At 38.0% G+C, this 15,593-nt stretch overlaps 1 protein-coding gene and 1 pseudogene across 4 annotated transcripts in view; both read right to left on the reverse strand.

Annotated features, from left to right (window-relative positions):
* The window catches only part of IL5RA (interleukin 5 receptor, alpha), a 41,889-nt gene extending 34,533 nt beyond the window's left edge, over positions 1-7,356 (reverse strand). For 3 of the 4 annotated variants that reach the window (XM_011937232.1, XM_011937233.1, XM_011937235.1), the window contains exons 1-3: positions 6,928-7,356; positions 5,528-5,669; positions 1,962-2,046 (exon numbers count right to left, since the gene is read on the reverse strand). In XM_011937232.1, coding sequence (XP_011792622.1) covers positions 1,962-2,043 — 82 coding nt within the window. In that variant the 5' untranslated portion in view covers positions 2,044-2,046; positions 5,528-5,669; positions 6,928-7,356. Of the gene's footprint in view, positions 1-1,961; positions 2,047-2,530; positions 2,600-5,527; positions 5,670-6,927 lie in introns of all 4 variants that reach the window. The other variant, XM_011937234.1, reaches the window with a different exon arrangement.
* Positions 7,357-7,673: 317 nt separating this feature from the next.
* The window catches only part of LOC105508395, a 19,904-nt pseudogene continuing 11,984 nt past the window's right edge, over positions 7,674-15,593 (reverse strand).

Consider the following 15,593-nt stretch of genomic DNA (forward strand, 5'->3'; position numbering starts at 1 on the left):
CTGCCATGCCTGTAACACCGGGGCAAAGAGAAAGTGTCTATTTCTACCTGAGTAGCTAGGACTACAGGCGCATGCCACCACGCTGGGCTAATGGGTTTTTTTTTTTTTTTTTGGTATTTTTAATAGAGACAGGTTTTCACCATGTTGGCTAGGCTGGTCTCCAACTCCTAACTTCAAATGATCTGCCCGCCTCAGCCTCCCAAAGTGCTAGGATTACAGGCAGGAGCCACCACGCCCAGCCTAGAAGAGGTTTCTTTAAAACTGTTTTTAACATCTTTTTTATGTTGTCCATGTCCAGGTGTTTACCTATAATACCTATATTTTTATTGAAATATGAACATGTTACTATGTCACTATTCACTATTCACTATAACCATAATTTTCAAACTGAGAGTCATTATCCCTTAACCGGCAATGATAACCGTGTATTGGTTTGTGACCATAATTTTTCTTTTAATGATGTGAAAGAAAAATAGAATAGAAAATATCTGTGTGCATCAAACATAATAAGAATTGTTTCATGAATCTCGTGTCCACTACATAAAGGTAGTTATATATTTGTATGTGTGCTGGTACATAACATAAAAATGTATTTGCCTCTTATTATGAGTCACAGACAAAAATATTTGCAAGCAAACTTACTTAAATAGGGCTTTGCAGAAAGAAAAGGTTTCTTCCCCCTTCATGAACCACTCTCTGACTTTGCTTTCAAAATAAAAGCTTTTGCTTAATTACAAAATCAGTATCTGTTTATTGAAGAAATTTTGGAAAACACAGATAAGCAAAAAGAAGAAGATAAATTTTTTAAAATAATTGTACCACTAAGAATGGCATTCACATATGACATATTCGTTATTTTTTTCTTGGGTGTATATTTATGCAATTTTTAATTTTACTACATTTAGGGCAGTATTGTGCACACAATTACAAAAACTTCTTTTATTCATTTACTAAGTTATCAGGATTTATCCATTGATCTTAACAGACTTCCACACCTCTACATCCATGTTTACCACATGAGGATTTTTAGAGCTCTGTCTGTATTGCACTGTCCATTATGGTAGCCATTGGCAACTTGTGGCTATTGACATTTTAATTAATTAATTAATTAATTAATTTTTGAGACAGAGTCTCACTCTGTTGCCCAGGCTGAAGGGCAGTGTTGTGCAATCTTAGCTTACTGCAACCTCTGCCTCTCAGTTCAAGCTATTCTCCTGCTTCAGCTTCCCAAGTAGCTGAGATTACAGGCATGTGCCACCACAGCTGGCTATTTTTGAATTTATAGTAGAGTTGGGGTTTTACCATGTTAGCCAGGTGGGTCTCAAACTTCTGACTTCAAGTGATCCACCTGCCCCGGCCTCACAAAGTGCTGGGATTACAGGTGTGAGCTACAACGTACGGCCTAAATTAATTTAAATTCATTACATTAGTTGCACTGTCTGTATTTCAAGGGCTCAATAGTCACATATGGCTGGTGGCTACTGCATTGGACATTACAGGGATAGAACATTGTCATTATCATAGATAGTTCTGTTGACAATGCTAGACTGGGACCATGTGATGATATTCCTTAAACTCTGTCATCACACCAAATACGTACATCAACAAATTTCAGGACAAAATGCAGTGGAAGTTTCTTAATGTTTGGTCGTGGGGCCTTCTAACTACTCCCTTGTGTGGGAAGACATTCCAAATGCAACCACTGGCGCCAGCTTTATTCCATGGTGCCTGGACACCCACACCTTGACTTTGATTTTCCACTGTTGCGTAACATTTGCATTTCAGCCAGCATTGCTTTCTTAAAATATAGCTTGTTTAAAGCATCTGTCTTAAGGATAAATATTATCTCATAAAAATCCATATATAATGTTCTAATTGACAGTTTAAGAGAAAATAATGTTATCCTTTTACTAACATACTTTTAGAAGTAAACATTATTGAATTGACTAGAAGGTCCTTACTCTTTTCATCAGGAAGAAAGTCAGCTTGCAGTATCTCAGTGGCCCCCAAAAGTATCAGTAATACAGGTGCCATGATGATCATATCCTACAGAAAACAAGGGAGATACTAAAATCATCTTGCTGCTATTTTTAAGAAAAACTGATAGCTACTTTCTAACATAAAATGTAGTTGTTTGGCCATTTGACAAACATTTATGGCATATTTGTGATGTGCTAGAAATACAAACATGACCAAATCTTGGACTTTGCCCTACTGATGTAGATTCATAGCTTGAAAGACAAAATGAAATATAAATTGATAAATGTAAACCAGTTGAAAAACTGCCCCCAATAAAGGTGTGTATGGAGTACAATAGGAGCAGAGACTTCTGATTTGCCGTCTAAAGGGTGAACTAGAGTCCTTAACACACACAACAGGGAAAAGACATTCCTGGTGGAACCCAAGGTATGTGCAAAACTGGAAGAGAAGGAAACAAATAGGAGGGGATTGCTTTTCGGCAAGAGACCAGAGCAGACCTTTGAACAGTAGAAGTTCTAGCATAGTCAATAAAAGAAACAAACAACATTACCATTTTCGCTATGAGGATTTAAAGATGAGCGAACATGACAGGAAACTTCAATCTAAAACAATTGGTAGCCTGAGAAAGAAACTTTGTCTCACCAATCCAGAATCAACTTGTGGTACTTTGACTTTGAAGAGTTTTTCTTTTTTCTTTTTTTTTCCCAAAAGGGAGCAGGTTACAAAAGAATTGAAAAACATAGTGATAGACCTGGGGAAAATAAAGACAATATTTCTATCTCCTTGAAACAATTGGGCAATGAGAAGGAATCGAGAGCTGGCAATGTGATAACCCAGGGTGAACACACACAAAAGTCTCAGCATCCTGTTCTACATGTCAAAGAGGGGAGTGGGTGATCTCTTCCTGGGAATTGTAGATGAGAAGTCTTGAGTTTTTCTTCTGCACATTTTGAAAGGCATAGTTCATAAGAACTTAGCTTTAAAGGGCAGATAACACGCATGGCTTCCCCCTGTGTTGCCCTCACTTTTACACAGCAGTTCTTCCTACTCTCTTACCACGTGCTCCCCTTAGAGATTTGGTACCAGACGCATGTGGCTGTTATACATGATGGAAATCCCTTCCACGGACATTATTCCTACCCATGAAGGAAAGGAGTCTGAAAGGTGAAATAATCTGCCAAAGATCAAACAGCTGTTAAGTAATGGAGCCTAGACCCCATCTCTGATCTTCCAACGGTGAAACCTATGCTCTGTCAACTTTATGGTACTAATTACAATGATTTATAATTTCAGCTAAAACATTTATTTAAGTGGCTTGGTATTTTCCAAATATAATTCTGGTAGAACCACAGGAGAGACCTGGGCTAAATGAATACCTCCAGGAAATAGCACAGAACACTCTTAACTTCATTACTACTTCTTAAAGTATTACTTAAGTTGCTGCTATTACTGCTGAACTTATTAATGAAATTGGTAAAATGCCACAACAGCAGGAAAGGATCAGCATATAAATCACTCAATTCCTTTTCCAATAAACTTAAGTATTGTTGATCAGAACTATGCCAGTTTTTATTTTAAAATCCTGTTTATTTTTCTCTGAGGATTTCACACTATGTAAGGGTTTAAAAAAAATGATGATGATGACAACAAAAGCAGGTACTCTATAATTTAAAAAAGTTTCAACAAGTGAGAATTTTAATGAATTAAGAGAAAACACTAGTAATCTACTAAGCCTGAGAAGCAAAGATAAAAATTCCTTAAGAACAGCAACAAAGATAGCTTCCTCTTTAAGTTATGAAGGTGATTTCTTAAAATGTCAGCATTTCCTGAAATAATATTAAATATGCTCTCATTTTGCACTAATTTTCAATAATAGGAATTCTAGGTCGAAAAAACTGCACAATTAATTTTTTTTGTGACTTTCACTGACTGGCAAAATAGAACTATAAGTATGCTTGTAAAAACAATAAACATCTATTTATCCTTTGCAATTAAATCGTTGAAGTCAATAATAAAACTGCTGAATATCTCAGTGGAGAGATAATTGAATATTTTATGTAAGCAGGCACTCTCCCCTAGAATTTGTCATGTATTCCGATTTTATAGCTGCTAAAAATAGAATTGTTTTTCAAATTTGATCATTCAAAAAAATTTTGATTATTAGTTTTTGGCCATAAATAAGTAGATAACTTTTTCATGTCTCATTGTTGTATTTTATATTTAAAAGGATATGCTTAGCACAAGGTACTCAATAGGGGTCTAAATATTACCGAGAATGACAGTTTTTTTTGTGAGTCAGATAAATTTTACATAAGGTTGAATATTACTAGAGCTTCAGGATTTGGTACCATGTTTTCTACAATTCTGCTCACTCTCTGTGGCCTCTTAGTACTTCTTGTCCCTACTAAAAAATATAAAAAACAAATCTCTTCAGGCCATTTCTTTAATCCAAAGGTACACTATTATATAGACGTCAACTGTGTCATATTTCACTATAAAATAATAGAGCAACTTCATTAGCTTAAATATATGTTCGACTCATTCTTCTCACGGCTACCAATTAAAATCTAGCAGAAAACCATTAAATTGTTAAAATAAGATGCAAACTAAACAGAATGAAGCATAGGTTGTTTATCACCAGGAATACATGCTCAGTCTCTAAGAAAAATCATGATCTACTTGCTCATATAACATTTCATCGAGTCAATCTAAAATTCCTTAAGTGCTCTCTAAAAATCTAGTTTCTGATAGGTGTAACATTTTTTGAAACTTTGGAGAAAACAACCACAACCTCCTTCTCTATAGGTGTTTCTAGAAAGTTGGGTGAAATTTTGACAATTAGCAGTGGATTTCCCCAGTGTTCTTGAGAACTGATCAAATTCTACTGAAGTTCAGACTTACAAATATTTTCCCCTCTTCTTTTCCTAACTTATTTTTCTGCCTGGGACATTTGTTTCATAACCAAAGTTATACTGGCACCCCTGTTTTTAAAATCTTTTTGAGTCAACTGTGGTGACACCTAATTCCAGACTCAACCTTAGTGGCAGAAATTGTAAAGCAACTGAGAAGATTCATGCTCTGTTAGGCCTTTAAATATAAAGAGTTTACTTTCTCTTTTATCCTGTACAGTATAATCAGCAATAAAAGTTATCTCTTGGGGGATGAAGAATAAATAAACCAAGGTATAAACTGCAAAAGACATGTTTACCTAGGTATATTGCGTTACCCCCCAATGAAAAACTGCACATTCATGTCTAAATATATAAATGAATAATAAGTACCACTTATGCATGTAATTTTTTTTTTTTTTTACTACTACTGTACTTTTGATTAAATTTCTGAAATAGTCCTAAAATATAACTCATGAGTTCAGGTTGTGGCTATAATCATAAAACTCTCTGTCAGTCCAAGTGGAAATGGTGTTGCCATCTTGAGTATTTGGAAAAATAGAAGAAGGAGTTTGCTATAAATATCCCAATGGTTAAATATTTCCTGCCAATTGCACATGGTGCAATTTGTCATCCCACATCCATGCTCCTGGGCATACCTGTCTACAGATGATCCTCTTGTTCCAATCAGTACTCAACAGTAGATGGCGAGGACCATGTCTGTCGTGTCTATGCTCATGGCTGCAACACCAGCATCTAGCACAGTGTCAGGCACAGGACCGATGCTCAGTGTGCCTGGCCCTGTGTGGAACAGAAGCAAATTAGTGCACAGCCCTAATGTGCAATATGCGGTGAAACCTAACAGAGGAATGAGTTAGGTCAGGAGTGCAGCAGGCTGGGGAGTGTGTAACAAGCCTGGCTGACTTTTGATACCTTGCCTAAAAATTTCCCATGCAGTGTTTCAAGTAATATAAACAAATGAGGTGATTTAACTTCTAAAACTGTATTATGCTTTGAAATGCAAACTTTTAACAAATAGCTACATAAATTCCTTTTTCGATAACCATGAAAGAGGACATATTCACTTAAAATAGAAATCATACCAGGTAATAAAATGTTCAGTATGGTAATTCATTAAAGCGAGTACTAAGTATATTATTCACATGGCTATAAAAGCACCATCACTTTTCATGTGTTGATTAATTTTAGGCTCATGGGTATTAAAATATTCTAATTTTTCTTCTCTTTCTGTCTCTCGTTTTATCCCCTTTTTTTGGTTCCATTTCATCCTTTTTTTCTGTCTATATGGAAATATGCTTACCTTGCTTTAGGTAAATACATTAATGAACACAAAAGCAAGCGAAATATTTCAGCAAATTTGTGTACATTTTATATACAATGAAACAATCTTGGAAATCCAAGAACCCCTGCCAGAAAGAAAAAGCAGAATGCCTCCTTCAGTTAGATAAAGTGCCATTATCTACTTTTTGTTGTTGTTTCTTTATTTGTAGATTTCTTGCTTAACTCTGAAACTTCCTATTTTATTATACCCTGTACCATATTTTGAAAACTCATTTATTTTCTAAGAAATCTTGGCAGAATATATGTTCTCATTTTAATTGCATAATTATCTAGAGCTGTGGAAAAGAAATGTCTTATATTTATATAAGCATCAACAAAACCATAGGTGTTGTTTTAATATGACTCACTTTGCCACGGATTTGCACATCTCAGTTACTGAGCCAAAACACAAGAATAGAATGCTATACCCAGAATCAACATGACCTGCCTAATAATGCAAGTTTAATAGGACCATTATTAGTTCTGTCCCTGCTATTAATATTAGAATTATAGAGTTTTGTTTCCCCTTTTTGTTGTTTACAAGTTTGTCATATATTTAGAAGTCATTGTTTCTTGCTTTTCCTGACCCTCCTCCCCACCCTGGGTATAGTGAAATTATTAGGAGGTGGAGCACAGGGTATTGTTTAGCCCATGTCATAAAAAAAAAGATATTTATTTGCTTACTCTGTGGTGAGTGAAGCATTTGATTCCCACTTACTGAGAAGTGCAGTGGCCATCGATGAGAAGCAGCGGCAGGGCATTGAGAATGAGCTTTATCTCTGGGTGCACTTTTTAACTTAGAGGCGGTTCTTCACTCTTTCATCATCACAGCTGTAATGGTTAAAAACTCTTGGGCAGCTTCCTTCATGATGGGATGGCAACACATTTTCTCTAAGCAAATATGGAGGAGGATTTGTACAGAGCAACTATGCAGAAGCCGAACTGGAACTCCCAACAACCAAACTGCTGTCAAATGAAAGAATCTCTCGTCCAGATAGCCATTATCTGATAACTGTCTCGTCTGCGTTTTCACTCTCTTTCAGAGCTGGTTTGCTCTCTTCAGGAGTTGGAATTAGCTTTTACTCATGGTGACAAGGTAATCAAGTTTTCTGTGGGTGCTCTAAGCCGTTGCATTTCTGTTTTGTTTATGTGCCTTGTTTGGCTAGAGTAGTTACTGTGCCTCTATCTCCTAGGCAACACTGACACATGATTTGATAGGAAATAGGGCCTGAGGAGTACCCTCTCCCTACTCACCAGGTAGTAGCAGCAATTCTCAGCCCTTAGAGAACAGCCTTAACTCTTCTCTGCTTTGTAAGCAGGTCTGGTACCCTCAAGTAAATATGTGTGGGGGATGTGTTTCTGGGTGTGATAAATTGCTACTCTCTGTCACCTGAGATCATCCTACACAAACTGTAACAATGGCAGTGTTGGTCTGTGGGTGCACCCAAGACCACCTTCCTCACATTACACCCATTGTAGCACCCAGCTGTCTTCAGAATGCTTCAATTTCAGCAAACCTCCTTGGCTTTTCCTGTCCTTTGTTCCATTTCTGTTTGATTCCTTCTGGGGAATTTCGAGGAGACTGACTAGCAAAGCTGACTTAAAAAAAAAAAGCTTAGAGTGTGAATAGATAAGAATAGTGCTTCTTGTATGACCCAAGGCAGAGAGTAGTAAGTAGTTGCCTTTGGAAGGAGACCTTCAGTCTAGCCTAAGGGATGAGTGATGCAGGATTCACTGTCTCCTTAGGAGCCGGTGAGAGTCTCAGACAGAGGAGATGCAGAAAGATGGTTGCCCAGGTTAGATCAGTGGTTCTGTTTGTGAGATGATAGACGGGCTTCCTGGAGGAAATTTCCGAAAGGCTCAGGGTAGGAGCTGTGCAAGTACAGTCAGTGTGTGTGCTTGGGGTTCCCAAGGTGACAATTTTAGCAGTTGCCAAAATGAAACTGGAGCAATTGTTGTCAGGTTGAAAATTGTTGTCAGACCTGAAAAATGTGATTTTCCTTGGGGAAAAGAGAAGTAACACGAGGAACAGAGAGAGATCCATTTATTTGCTAAGAGGTACCCAGAAAAGTTTAGCTATAGTATCAACCATCTGGCCTACTCTTTTAAGTCCTTCACATCTGTTTATACCTGTAGCATATTTCTCACTAATGAAGCCTTAAAAATACTTATTAATCATTGTGAAGACAGTAATTTCTGGGTTAAAAGTCTGCTTTAATGGTCTCTCTCTCTCTCTCTCTCTCTCTATATATATATATATATGTATATTTTTTGAGACGAAGTCTCCCTCTGTTGCCCAGGCTGGAGTGCAGTGGTGCAATCTCTGCTCGCTGCAACCTCCGCCTCCCAGGTTCAAGCGATTCTCCTGCCCCAGCCACCCAAGTAGCTGGGATTACAGGCGCCCGCCACTACGCCTGGCTAATTTTTTGGATTTTTGGTAGAGATGGGGTTTCACCATGTTGGCCAGGCTTGTCTCAAATTCCTGACCTGAAGTGATGCACTCGCCTTGGCCTCCCAAGGTGCTGGGATTGCAGGCATGAGCCACCATGCCCAGCCAATGGTCTCTATTATATTTCTTATATTCATTTACTCAAATATTCATTGAATGCACCTATGCATTTTGCTAGGCACGGTGAAGGGTATAAAGAAAATTAGATCTGGCTACTCCTTCCATACCACCTTCCTGGGTATATGATCTGTAATTAACTACGCCAGTAAAGACAAGCAAACAAGCAAAACAAACACATGCTCACACAGAGACATTGTCTCTATGTTTCTGTATAAGCACAAAGGAAAAAATGAGAGTCAGGGACTTGTATTTTTTTTGCGGGGGGTGGGTTGGTTGGTTGTTTGTTTTGAGATGGAGTTTTGCTCTTGTTGGCCAGGTTGGAGTGCAATGGCGCGATCTCAGCTCACTGCAACTTCTGCCTCCTGGGTTCAAGCGATTCTCCTGCCTCAGCCTCCCGAGTAGCTGGGATTACAGGCCCCCACCACCATGCTCAGCTAATTTTTTGTATTTTTAGTAGAGATGGAGTTTCACCATGTTAGTCAGTCTGGTCTTGAACTCCTGACCTCAGGTGATCCACCTGCCTCCACCTCCCAAAGTGCTGGGATTACAGGCATGAGGCACCAAGTGAGGCCTGTTTGTTTTTTATGGCAATAATTTAATTCTTTATAATAAAATGTAAATGAAGACAGTATGACAGAACATGCTGGAAAAATTCACAAAAGTCTTTTTTTTTAAAATGAAATTAAACATGTCTGCATCCCTTAAGCAAAACAATGTGAGTTTAACCAAATAGAAATATGAATAGTAATAAAACGAAAATCATGATTCAGTGGCTCCACCATGAACTTTGGTTAAAGGAACTTGTTAAAGGTATCAACTTCTAGAACTTGATTCCATGGAAATAATGAAAAATGTAGATCAAGATTTATACAAAAGAGAGAAAAATTCATTGTACCTTTACTTGGAATAGTAAAAGTAATATAGGAATGGTGAAGAGAAATATGTAACTGCTCAAGGTTGAAATATGTGATGTGGATGTTAAAAGGAATGTTTATCAAGAACTTTTTTTTTCTTTTGAGACAGGGTATTGCTCTGTCACTCAGGCTGGAGTGCAGTGGCAGGATCTCGGATCACTGCAATCTCTGCCTCCTGGGTTCAAGTGATTCTTGTGCCTCAGTCTCTGAAGTAGCTGGGATTACAGGCATGTGCCACCATGCCAGATAATTTTTGTATTTTTAGTAGGGAGAGGGTTTCACCATGTTGGCCAGGGTGGTCTCGAACTCCTGGCGTCATGTGATCCTCCCGCCTTGGCCTCCCTAAGTGCTGGGATTACAGGCAAGAGCCAATCAAGAACTTTTAATAACATGGGATATTATGAAAAAATGTAAAGTAAAAACAACAGGAGGGTATACACACATATAATTTTTTACAATCTTGTTTTTGGTCAGAAGATCAGACTGATAGGAATAGTTATGTCTAAGTGGTAGTGTACTAGTCGGCTACTGCTACAGAACAAAAAACCACAGATCCCTCAGTGGTAAACTGTGATAGGCATGTATTTCTAACCCATGTGTCTGAGTTTTGACTGGGGTCTGCTTAATCTTGGGTTGGGCTCCAGATCAAAGAGTGAGTTCAGATTTGTTCCAAGTATCTGCCATTCATTTGGAACCAGTGGCTACCCAGGGCATAATCTTTTTATGGTGACAGCAAAAATGCAAGAGAGCAGGACCAACTGCACAAGCACAAACCAAGCATCTGCTCATGTCACATTCCCTGACATCTCAAGAGTCTGAGCAAATTGCATGGCCAAGCTCAGAGTCAAATGGATGAAGCCCAAAGTACATTCCACCATGATAAGGGTGTGGACATGGACAACTACTAGTGGGGAGTGAAGAAATGGGACCAATAGTTCATTCTACCACAGCAGGGTTAACGTTTCTTTTACTTTTATTCTGTGTTTCTATATTTACAAATGTTTTATTCTGTACAAATGCAGGCAGAAAAAGTTATTTTAAAAAACATTAGAGACATACAGATCAATTTAATAGAATCGAGAGTCCAAAAATAAACTCTCGCATTTAGGGTCAATCGACTTTTGACAAGAGTGTCAAGACAATTCAGCCTTTCAACAAGTGGTGCATATCCACATGCAAAAGAATGCCTCACAGCATAGACAAAAATGAATTCCAATAGGATCAAAGACCTAAAAGCAAGAGGCAAAACTATAAAATTCTCGGAAGAAAGAATAGGCATAAATCTTCATGACCTTGGATAAGGCAATGGTTTCTTTTCTTTTCCTTTTTTTTTTTTTGGTGAGACAGAATCCTACTCTGTCACCTAGGCTGAAGTGCAGTGCTGTGATCTCGGCTCACTGCAAACTCCCCTATCTCCCAGGGTTCAAGCGATTCTCCTGCCTTAGCCTCCCGAGTAGTTGGGATTATAGGCATGTGGCACCACACCTGGCTAAGTTTTATATTTTTAGTAGAGATGGGGTTTTGCCATGTTGGCCAGGCTGGTCTCAAACTCCTGATCTCAGGTGATACAACCGCCTTGGCTTCCCAAAGTGCTGGGATTACAGGTGTGAGCCACTGCGCCCACCCAATAGTTTCTTAAATAAGATACAAAAGCAGACACAACAAAAGAAAAAAATAGATAAACTGGATTTCACCAAAATTAAAAGATTTTGTGCTTCAAAGGATACCATCAAGAAAGTGAAAAGAGGATGCAGTGGCTCATGTCTCTAATCCCAGCACTTTGGGAAGCCAAGACAGGCAGATCACTTGAGGTCAGGAGTTTAAGACCAGCCAGGCCAACATGGTGAAACCCTGTCTCTACTAAAAAATGCAAAAATTAGCCAGGTGTGGGTGGTGGGTGCCTTTAATCCCAGCTACTCAGGAGGCTGAGACATGAGAATGGCTTGAACCTAGGAGACGGAGGTTGCAGTGAGCTGAGATCGTGCCACTGCACTCCAGCCTGGGCAACAGAGCAAGACTATGTCTAAAATAAAATAAAATAAAATAAAATAAAATAAAATAAAGTGAAAAGACAAGCCACAGCATGGGAAAAATATTTGCAAAGATATATCTGACAAGGAACTTTTATTTAGAATACGTCAAAAACTCTTACAACCAAACAATAAAAAGAAAAGTGACCCACTTTAGTCTGTAATACCAGCACTTCAGGAGGTTGAGATGGGAGGATAGCTTGAGCCCAGGAGTTTGAGGCTATGGTGAGTCGTGTTCATGCCACTGTACTCTGGTCTGGGTGACAGAGCAAGACCTTTCTCAAAGAAAGAATGCAAGAAATAAAAAAGTAAAATAATCCAATTTAAACATGGGATAAAGAATTTGAACAGACATATCTCCAGAGAAGATGTACCAACAGCCTAGATGCATAGGAACATCTGTTCAATATCATTAGTTATTGGAAATGCAAATTAAAACCGCACTGAGATACCTCTTCACACCCACTCCAATGGCCGAAATGAAAAGGACGATAACTGTTGATGAAGACGTGGGAACACTGGAGCCCTCACATACTGTTGCTGGGGAGGTAAAGTGAGGCGGCCAGTTTGGAAAATAGCCTGGCAGTTCTTCAAAATGTTAAATGTGGAGTTACCACACAACTCAGCAATTCCATTCCTAGGCAAATACTTACCCACGAGAATTAAAATCATGTGTCTACATAAAAATTTATGTGTGACTATTCACAGAAGAATTAGTTATAATGGCTAAAGAGTGAAAACAACCCAAATGTCCAGCAACTGATGAATAGTTAAAGAATATGTGGTGTATCCATGCAATGAAATATTATTCAGCCATCAAAAAAAACACTGATACTGCAACATGGATGAACCTTGAACACATGAAGCTAAGTAAAAGAAGTCAGTAACAAAAGGTCACACACTGCATGATTCCACTTATATGAAATGTCCAGAATAAGCAAATCTATAGTGATAGAAAATAGATGCATGGTTGCCTAGGGCTGCCGGGGGATGGAGGGAGTTTGAGAAAAATGAGAAGTTACTGCTAACAGGATTTTCTTCTGAGATATTTTAAATTGATTGTAGTGATGGTTGCCAACTCTGTGAATATATTAAAACCATTGACTTGTACCCTTTATTGGGTGAATTTTATGATATATAAGTTATATCTCAATAAAACTGTCATTAAAAAATACCCTAGCAGGATTAGATGCCCTCACAGGATTGAAACAGAATTCTGGGTAGTTGTTAGAAAAATTCTAGTGTAAAATCAATCTGTGGAGTTATCACATGTAGCTAAAATTAAAAGCATATCTTTATTCCGTAAAGAATTTCAGTAGCATAAGCTTTTTTCAGTTCTTTAGTCCTTTTATCAGTTCTTTAGTCAGAGACCAGTTCTTTGCTCTGAAAACTAAATAAAGGAAATCAACCAGAATGTATAAAAACAATAGTAAAAACTATACAATTTAACATTATTATTATTACTATTATCATTATTTTGAGACGGAGTCTCTTTCTGTCACCCAGGCTGGAGTGCAATGGTGTGATCTCAGCTCACTGCAACTTCTGCTTTCTAAGTTCAAGCTATTCTCCTGCCTCAGCCTCCTGAGTAGCCAGGACTACAGGCACGCACCACCATGACAGGCTAATTTTTTTTGTATATTTTAGTACAGATGGGGTTTTGCCATGTTGGCGAGGCTGCTCTCGAACTCCTGACCTCAGGTGGTCCGCCCACCTCGGCCTCCCAAAGTGCTGGGATTACAGGTGTGAGCCACACCTGGGCTAAACTTATGTTGTTAATGTAGGTTAATGTCCCATTTCAGTCAAAAGAGAACCTACCATTTTCCTGGGACTGTCAATTGCCTTATACACATGATCACATCACAGCCCTATAAACCTATTTTACAGATGAGTATACCGAGGCTTCGAGAATTTACATAGCACAGATTCTTTGTGATGCTCTCCAAATTCACCTTGCCTAGAATGGCAAAACCTTAATTCTATGATTGTCATAATTATTATTTTTACAAAACAGTACAATTGTTTAACTTGGACTATCTGATTTGATGGTGGTGAGTCGGGAATTCATCTTGAGAAACTCCTGATTATTTCAGAATAAGTCTGAATGTCATTTCATATTTGGGAAGATCACTCTCTCTCTTGTCTTTCCCTCAAGTGTGCATTAAACTGCTGCTTGTATTTGTCTACTTAACGTTTTATATATATATCTATATATATAATTATATATAGTATACATACATAAAATTAATTGTGTGTACACACACTCAAAATGGAATAGTATTTGACCCTAAAAGGAATGAAATCCTGTCATTTGCAGCAACATGGATGGAAGTCATTCTGAGTAAGCTGGACACAGAGAAACAGTCATCACATGTCCTCTGTCATGTGGGAGTTAAAAAAGTTGTTCTCATGGAGGTGGAGAGTAGAATGATAGTTACCAGAGGCTGGGAAGGGTGTGTTATGGAACAGGAAGTTGAGGATGAAGGGAGGTAAGTTAATTAGTACAAACATACAGTTAGGTAGAAGGAATAAATTCTAATGTTCAATAATACAGTAGGGAGACTATAGCAAACAACAATGTATATTTCAAAATAGCTAGAAGAGAGAATTTGAAATGTTAGCAACATAAGAAATTATAAGTGTTTAAGGTGCTAAGTATCCTAAATATCCTGACTCGATCATTTCACATTCTATGCATGCATCAAAATATCACATAAATATGTATAAATATGAAGTATCAATTTAAAAACAAAAAAATAAATAAATCTAATAAAGCTACCTCATATTAATCTTCCCCAAACTGATCATTTGAAAGCACGTAATCTCTTAGCTAAACCAACTTTTACTTTTTACAATTAACCAGGGATAAAATTCATAAATGTGTCAGGAATTCTTTCCCTGCTGAGAAACACTTTAACCTTGACAGAACATCAAAATTGGTTTCGTGAAGTTGAATTAATGCAGGTCAAGTGGATTTGAGCTTTCTCGGTGAAAAGAATAAAACAGCCAAGTGGAAACCATTCTTTTCCTGATTCTTTGGCAGTCCTGAATCTGCCAAAAAATAAAAATAACATAATTGCAACTATTAAATAGCAGGTTTAAAGTTGATTATTCTTCATGGTTATCAATATTTATCAATTTCAAAACAAAAAGTTACGTATTTTGACAGTTTAGGGTGTGTTTTTAATGCACTTCACTAAATTAGCAAAGTAAACATATTATTTATTGTCTTACTTGTTTTTGTCACTTTAAAATTATTATTAGATCCAGTGACGTGGTTTATGCTGTAAGCCCAACTCTTTGGAAGGCCAAGGCAGGTGGTCACTTAAACCCAAGAGTTGGAGACCAGCCCACCCTGGAAACATGATGAAAGCCTGTCTCCACAAAAATTAGAAAAATTAGCTAGGTGTGGTGGTGCATGCCTGTAGTCCCAGCTGCTCTGGAGGCTGCAGTGGGAAATGGCTTGAGCCCCAGAGATGGAGGCGGCAGTGAGCTGAGATGGCACCACTGCACTCCTGGGCGACAGAGCCAGACCTGGGCGGCAGAGCCAACCTGGGCAACAGAGCCAGACCATGTCTCAGAAACAAACAAACAAAATACCAAAAAAAAAAAAAAAAAAAATGTGTTTAAAGGTTTTTGCATAAAGGCTATGGTATTACAGATTTTCTGCCTTTTAGCGAATTGCAGCAAGGCCTTTTTGGCACAGGAAACAGCAATATCATAAAAAATGAGCTGACACAGCGACCATAGGTTAACCAACACTTAGTATGCATTCTTTTTTTTTTTTTTTTTTGAGACGGAGTCTCGCTCTGTCGCCCAGGCTGGAGTGCAGTGGCCAGATCTATAACCATGAGGAATTTCCTTATTTGTG

The sequence above is a fragment of the Colobus angolensis genome, unplaced genomic scaffold, assembly GCF_000951035.1.
Source record: "Colobus angolensis palliatus isolate OR3802 unplaced genomic scaffold, Cang.pa_1.0 Scaffold160, whole genome shotgun sequence".
Taxonomy (NCBI): Eukaryota; Metazoa; Chordata; class Mammalia; order Primates; family Cercopithecidae; genus Colobus; species Colobus angolensis.